Below are 8,481 nucleotides of genomic sequence, written 5' to 3'. Positions count from 1 at the left end.
TTACACATTAAGAAAGGAGAGGAAAAAAACTCTCTTTATTGAAACACGCATTTAAACATTTAAATATTACAAGAATGTAATCACAGAGAATAAAAATGTATCGTACCACTGGGTACTAAAACGGCCAAGGAACTGACCTTATCGCCACCTACCAGGGCGTTCAAGTCAAAACAATAAAAAACAGTTTCCACAGGATGTGACCTCATAAACTGCTGAATGGAACAAACTTAGGATTGATGCACATGTTTACTTTCTTAAAGAATTAACTCTTTCGATTTCAAAGTATTACAATGCAAACCATTTCTTAGGTATAATACAGTTTATAACAAATATGGTCAGGTCTAAATGCGATCACTCTATAGCCTGTCTGAAATGTAAATGATTTTTTAAACTGTTATAAACACAAAATATTTAAACATTTTCAAAATATTTCCATCTGAAAAAAATTGGTGGCTTAAAAACAAAAATAAAGCCTTCATTCAATGCTCACTGAGAGGCAATCTGTTGATCCAGGTGTATAAAAAAAAGAAGAATTGTTTCCCATTTGACTTTGACTAATTTATTTAAAGTTAATTACATGTGGGGAAATGTTACTGTATTTTAAGAGCCCAGACCCAACTTTACTTTCAGGAAAACTATGGAAGAGTCAGTGTTGAAACTTGAACAGGAACCGTCCTCCATGTGCAGAGGGGCATGGGTTCCTACGGGATAAGACAGCTGAATGCCAAAGTCTTCATGTAAACTGACTCTACAACAGTCAATTCTGCTGAGCAGGTGTAATGGGCTCTGCAGCAGATTCATTGTCCTCGTCTGAAATGTGCAAGACCTCCTGAAACATTGAGAGGACACGGCCAAAATGAGAGCCCTCCCAGAACACCTTGCCACATCTGGTGCAGATGTAGAAGAGAGGGATCCTTGGAAGGAGGGTAGGGGGCACGGTGTGAAGCTGAATAGGCGCGCCCCCGGGAAAGGTCAGGGTGTCAGGGTCCAGCCCTGAAAGGGAGGCCCAGCGACACTGAAGAGCATACCTGGGGAGCTTTGGGGTCAAAATGTCATCGTGCTTCTCCTCTTGCTGGTGCATTAGGTCAGTGTTGTCCTGGTCTGATAGGAGTCCTACAAAAAAAATTATTTCTTTATTCTTAAAGGGAAAAGGAAGCGAGGTTATCAATGGTGAGACAAACAGCTGCAGACATAATGGACTGTAGATTCATCCTTAAATGCTTTAGAAAGTATAGCCTTTCCTATAATACTGTGTGAGTTTGACAAACCTTTCTTTTTAAGCATCCCAACCATATCGTCTCGTGGCACTGCCACATACTGATCACTGTTACATGCCTGGAGAAACAAAGAAACAGTCACCAGCAGCAGATATAAAAATGTAAAAATGTGGAAAAAAGAAAATATTCTCGCCTGTTTACAAGCTTGTTGCAAATGTGGCCATTTGTACTCTAAATGCTGACACCATTAAAAATCTTTTTTGCTTTGAGCTTTATTCTTGATGGATGACGTGACAAAAAAAACCTCCTTACTAGCACAATATCACAAAAAAACTTTCATATTCATTTTCATGATAGCTGACTGGCGGCTGTCATTTTGCTGTTATTTAAGTGGGTGTAATGTAGGCTGAGCAAATGTGTCAGAAAGTGCAACGGCCGCCACAAACGACATTAACATTTCCATACCCATCTCCAAAAACAACACAATAACACGCATAATAAATTCAATAGAGAACAATGTGTCTGCTGTAGGGATTTGACATTTTTATGATGGTGGAGGAGAGCTCTGACCAACATGTCAGTTAAAAAAAGAAAACATATAGTGGCGATTAAGGACACAGTATGACTCACACTCATCTAACCAGGGATCACTGAGCACTTTAGATGTACATGTGTTGACAACAATCAGGACGGAACTAAAATTATGGCCATAGGCTCTCTGAGTGACGCAGAAACAAATGCTTTGCTATGTAGCAGGCTCGATTACAGTAATGCTCTGATAGAAAAATGTTTTGCATCACCTATAATTGATTGAGAAATATTCAAAGCACATTACACCAGTTCTGAAGTCTATCCACTGGCTGCCTCTCAATTTCCAAAATTATTTTCTTTTACTTGATGGATTCACTCGTGTATATGAACCAGCACAGGGTCTCAGGTCCTCCACAACCTGAAAAGTCTGCCAGAGGAGCTGAGAGCAGGTGGAAGTCATGAAATCTTTAAACACAGACCTACCTATCTAGACAGGCCTGGCTTTTAACTGAGCATGTGCTACTGATGTCACAAACTTTTTTTTCTTACCATTTTATCATTTTGGATGTTTACTTTCCATCACATTACTTTATTTTTATTCACTGACTGTTTTTTTTTTTCAAATTGTACATTTGATTCTATTTTATAATTATTTATCTTCTTATCTCTATTTAAAATTTTTCTATCTGTGTATTTTTTCTTTAATGTTATTTGCACTTTTATTCCAATTATAAGCTATTTATATTTTTTATTTATTTCTTGCTGTTTTGTCTTTAAGTATTTAAAATGGCTCATTATCACATATGAATTCATCTTTATTACTAATGGTTATTGCCTTGTAATCAGCTTCTCAGTGATCTGAGAAACACCTGGAACTGCACTACACTGCATGAGAAATACTTTGTAAATGAAGCTTGACAGATCTGATTAACTGGTTGAATAAAAACAACTTTTTTTTTTATTGACTAACAGTGATTATTCCCTTTGAGAGAAGTGGAGCCAATTTCTGACAGAAAAATGACAGACATAACAGACATCTACTCCCCTCACTCTAGGTGTCAGGATATTTAGATCTTTTTTTTTTTTTTTTTGGCTTAACAGGTTGATATACATTTAATATACAGACAGATGACATAAAAATAAACTAAAAGTACAGTGCAGTACCGTGTCACTCCTAACCCAGTATATGACACAGGATAATGATTACAGACTACAACCTAGGTTGGCTTCACATTGTAATGACCCAAAATACTTAAAACATCACCTTACCTAAAATAATAAAAACCCACCAGAGTACACAGTAAATTCTTAAATGGCTAACCTTAACAACCGGCTTTAAAACACAAAGTTGCAGACCTATGTTAAAACACGGGAAAAGTACAGGTCTGATAACTTGCGTTGATCTACTCGCACACCAGCAAAGACACATTTTTCTCAGGTTCTTGCTTTGGTGTGAAAGGCCATAAGTGTTACAGAACGATCAGATCTTTGTGTGTATAGACAGTGTTAACACCTCAGTAGCATTCACGTGTTCGCATTATAACGTCCTTCCCTGATAAATGGAGAGACATTAGTGGCCTCTTGTGTGCCGGCCCCCAACTCAAAGACAGACACATGCACACATTTGTCTGTAAAACATCCTGACAGCATGTCAGTGCTAAAAGCCTTGTCAATACATCAGGTCTCCGCCCAGTAAACAGCATTCTACTTAGAAGTGGGCTGTAAATCAAACCACTCGCACAAGAGTGATCCTTGACTAGTTCACTTAAGGTTTGCCTCTCTTCACCTGGGAAAATTCAGGACCATACACCCACTCAAAACAATAGCAAGTCATCTCATTTGTGTGCACATGTAGAGCAGTGTTAGCCTTTGTGGTGACAGAGGGCATGCAGGGAAAAGAGGGGAAGAAACACTGGAGGTGTGGGAATAGTAGAGGTGTAACCATCTGTCTTGTCTGTGCGAATGAAGCTTACTTCTCCCTGGCTGCATGCATGAACTCCTCTTTGTATGCTGAATTACACGCATACACAAAACCACGTAACATGCAAAAACACACACACACACACACACACACACACACACACACACACACACACACACACACACACACACACACACACACACACACACACAGATAAAAATTAACCGCACAGATAAAATACTTCACAATTTGCACAGGCTACACTACACTGAGCATACAAACCGCATGCACACAGATGCTAACAGCACATACACATGGTTGACACATACGACTGTGGCGGCAGCCAGGAAAACAGACCGAGCTATTTGCTCAGCTCAAAGTTTCCCAGAGTTGAGCAAGCCAGAACCTGCTCTGAACTCTCAAAGCTAAGCCACGGACGGGCAGGCACACACGCACATCGTCTCACACACACGCAACCTGGATGAAAATAATTCTATAATTAATCAGAGATCCTGCAGAGCTCTGTTAGACAAATGAGCTAAGTACAAGTGATTTTCTTTTTTCAATTTGTCACATTAGCAGATGTGCTGATAAGAAAAATGACTCTCCGACAGCTGGTGTTTCTTTATCCTACATCATTACTTAACTAGCAGAATTTTCAGGTATGCAGCTGTCACACAGGGAATAGGCTTCATCAAACCATTTCAAGTACAAAATTCAAAAGGTTCTTTATTGTCACTGTGCGGTCACACAACGAAATTCTTAAAGCCAGACAGTATTTAAAACACAGACAGACACACAGTAAATAAACATACACAATAAAGAAACCTTAAAAGGTGCCAAAAACATACAAAGTTGACTCTGCTCATTTGGACACGCTCGTTTTAGACACGGCATTATTCTGCAGGTTAGTCAGACACCATGACTTTATTTTCTTGTTTGGTTTTCAAACAAAAGGTGTGAAGATGCAAAAGCTCGACACTTACTGCAAATCATCAGAATCTCCCTACAATACTGGCTATACTAAACTGGAATGAGGAAATATTTTGGGAGGTGGGGGGCTTTTTGGTACAATGTCTAATAATATTTCAATACTAGCTTTAGCATGCCACTAGGCTCTTCTACTTAAAACCCAGACGAGTGACTAATGATCAAAGGACCACCAAAAGTGAATTTGGCAATTCATAAATTTTTTTTTAAAACAATTTAGATTTTTTTTAAATTGAAAGCTCTAGAAAGTTTTAGGCAGGTACTACACTGAGCTGCTCTGGCCTTTGTTCCATGTTTTTTCGGGGAATCTAAGGCACTCTCACAGTCTGAACGTCCCTTGCTGGGACAACAAAGCCATCTAAAGTCTGATACTGTGTTTTAAAGGACGGGATGTGGTGGGAAAAAAAAGAAAAGAGGAAAGAAAGTGAGGACAGCAGAGAGGAGGTGGTGGTGGAGGTGGTGGTGGGACTTTTTCCCCTAACGTGCTCAAACACACACACAGCACTGGCTCTGTATGCAGCTCCCATGGGAAAATCCTAGACCAATCTCAATAGGCGGTGCTTTTAGGGCTGATGCCGGTCACATGATCACAGCAGCCAATTGGACACTAGTGATTTGATTCAAATTGTGGTAAGTCAGGTAAAGGACAGCGTGGGAACTGGAGAGGAGAGGAGTGAAAGGGGAGCACAAACTGCATCATCATCTCCCTTTGGAAAGGTTCTCGCTGAAGTCTTTATGTAAACTTCAAATCTGAGTAAAGGTTAAAAAATACTTAAAATTCCACCGTCCGAGGTTGCTGTGGTCTAAAGCATATACGCTGTATGTAAGAAAGGAACTTTTTTTCCTCTCCTTTTTTACAAGAAACTTAAAAACTCTTCCCAAGGAAAGCAAAAGAAAACATTGATGACCAGAGATTCATTGTTCCCACATCTGGGAAGTTCTGCTCTGTTTGAATCCCCTGTCATTTCCTTGAGCAGACATAAAATATTGTTACTCCTGTAAGATTATGTAGATTTATTTTAAGTTGGATTTTATGCTGATTTTGGAAACAATCTGACTCAGACTGCTGTAGAAATGTGAGATTGATGAGCAAGCAAAAGCTAACAGACCATAGTCCCAAGGTCATGCTATGCAATGGGAACCCATCAGACAGTCTCTTGATTTAGCTTCCAAAGGCAACTGTCTATTTTCTGACTGTCTAGCATAAGCAGTCAGTTGGTAATTGTCTGCAAATGACAATAAATAAACAAATAAATACAAATTTAAAAAAGCTAAATCATCACCTGAACACAGCTGATAGGTATCTAATGAACTTCACCCCTCATTTGCTTTCCACAGACTGTTTATCTGCAATCAACCAAAACCTGCTGAAACATGATTTGTCAATGGCACTAGGACTACAAACAGACAAAAAGGAAACCAGGAAGTTTTGCCAACAAAAATTGCCCTTTATCTACACATTCTGTTTATGAATGTCGTCAGAGAGTTTGCACAAGTTCGTGACAGAAGAAAAGAGTGGAAACACTTTCATTAAGCTGAGAAAAGACCAGCAGAATTTTAGTGTTAATCATTAAATGAAAATCTTATCATTGAGGGTAAAATAAAGCCTGAGGCACTGTAACGCCATTTACTTAGGTGGTGAGAAAAAAAACATACACTCTGACAATATGATTTCTATTAAATGATCAAATAATTAGTGAAGGCTTTATTTAAAAAATGTACTTACAAAGAGAACAAGTTGCTCTGGACTTTAATTTTTGTGTGTGTTACCACAATACACCTGATTAATATGAAGGGAAACTGATAAATATTAGTGAATTATGATGGTTTGTACAGAGCCTGTTAATCAGAACATGGGCATAAATTACTTAAAATGAAGAGAATAAAGTGCATAATTACATGGAGATAGAGCGAAAACGTCTGAAAACAAGCAGTAAACAACAAATAGTAAGTCCAGCTGAATTAACACTGACTTAAAAAACAGAGCAAAGCACATTTTTGGATTTATATGTAGGTATAATGCATATTTATTACATTGCTATTGTTCCTTAAAACACACCTATTACTTCATTTCAATTTCGTAGACAGATGCCCAAAAACTCTTCCTGTATACTACATTATCTAAACCTCTAAGGATTGTTTCTCTACTGCTGCAGCATGAGGGAGATACTGCAGTGACCCGTTAACTTTACTTTCCCACAGTATCCTGCGGGTGTCTGGCCAGTATCTCAGTCTGACAGCCTGAGGTAATTACCAGCTCTCCTAACTAACCACTACCACCTGACAGCAACTTGAACTTGGACCACAGCAGAGCCTGCCCGGGCTTGACATCACACACACCTTCCTCTGACTCACCTCACCCCTCTCTCCCTCTCTCACACACACACACAAATTTATATACGCCGCACAGGCATGGAGAAGATGTAAAAACTCACATGGAACTCATAGACCTTCCCTGAGTCATCTTGCACCCACTCACTTCACCTGCATGACGCACAAATTATAGAAGTCTTTCTTAATGTTCCCAAGAATACAAATTACAAAATATGACATGACTGTGGTAATTGTGCTCTTAACTGCATCTTGAGCAGAGTCAGAGCTCAACAGATGCCAAGTGCAAAAAGGTCAAAAATAATAATAGAATTTAAAAATTTCCCCTGTAAGATCATCTTCTCAGGCACCTCGAAGGTCACTGCTGCTGACTGTGTGCTCCGTGACTTCACTACAGTAAACGGGCCCAAATTTCCTGTGGAGGATGATGGTGACGCGAGACGCATCTCCAGTTTTCAACGGAAGAGTCTGAATTTTTCAAGTCCAGAAAAAGCTCATCATTTAAGGAGTGCAAACAGAAGTGTGCTCATCAGGGTTGTTAGTATTATTATTATTATTATTATTTACAATTGCATTATTGTGAATTCATCCATCAGCGCAAAACTAAGGGAGTTTTAGTGTAATCTTCAAAGCACCTGCACTTCTCTGTGGTACTTGTTAGCCTGTCATGCAGGACTTTTCGACCACACCAACAAAATGTTTTTGCCTCACCAGCTCTAGTCCCCATGAGAGTTAGTCATCTTCTCAAAATGAAACTCAAGTTGAAGAAACCCCTTTTTTACGACAGTGGAGGAGATCAAGCATGCAAACTTTGTGATCACAGCTGGTAACAGCAAACAGTTTGCACAATTTTGAGGACATGACTTCTTTAATTCAGATTTTAATTTAATTACTGACAGTTAAAAAGTTCATTTTAGATGCCCTATGCTCTGTATCTCAACTATAATGATAAACACAAAGGGGATACTCCCTACCTACTTAGCTTGTTTTTAAATCTTTCCAAACAGGTGTGCCACATGTTCCGATCTCAACTATTATTATTCTTTTGGCTGTTCCCTGGGAGGATCTACTGCCATCTCATCCTATCCTTGCACCCCCCTCTGTCACCCCAACCCTCTGCATGTCCTCATTAACTTTTTTTTCTCCAAGACTGCTCCTTGTGCTCGCCTCAGTTAGTTGTTTTAAATTATACCGGTTTTAAACGGCCAATAAAACCTAATCTATGCTTTATTCATTAAACCAATTCTTGTTCAATTTTAGATCATGTTTTTACTAGAGATGGACCGATCCGATATTACATATCGGTATCGGTCCGATACTGACCTAAATTACTGGATCGGATATCGGAGAAAAATAAAAAATGTAATCCGATCCATTAAATATCACGAAAGCACCTCACAAAACTTGCAACACGCCGTAACTCACCTCAGAACGTTAGCATGTCGGAGCAGTATGCATCACGTGATAGAGCGGCTGTGGCATGCAGGACCT

The 8,481-nt window shown here is 39.1% G+C and overlaps 1 protein-coding gene across 2 annotated transcripts in view; it reads right to left on the bottom strand.

Moving 5' to 3' along the window:
• exd3 (exonuclease 3'-5' domain containing 3) overlaps positions 1 to 8,481 on the bottom strand; it is a 48,219-nt gene continuing 39,738 nt past the window's right edge. For both annotated transcript variants that reach the window (XM_026174100.2, XM_026174102.2), the window contains exons 20-21: positions 1,269 to 1,335; positions 1 to 1,113 (exon numbers count right to left, since the gene is read on the bottom strand). In XM_026174100.2, the coding sequence (XP_026029885.2) occupies positions 758 to 1,113; positions 1,269 to 1,335 (423 nt within the window). In that variant the 3' untranslated portion in view covers positions 1 to 757. The remainder of the gene's footprint in view (positions 1,114 to 1,268; positions 1,336 to 8,481) is intronic.

The sequence above is a fragment of the Astatotilapia calliptera genome, chromosome 7, assembly GCF_964374335.1.
Source record: "Astatotilapia calliptera chromosome 7, fAstCal68.1, whole genome shotgun sequence".
NCBI classification, from domain to species: domain Eukaryota; kingdom Metazoa; phylum Chordata; class Actinopteri; order Cichliformes; family Cichlidae; genus Astatotilapia; species Astatotilapia calliptera.
The sequence above is the reverse complement of the archived record's forward strand: the minus strand, read 5'-3'. Positions and strand labels throughout refer to the sequence as shown.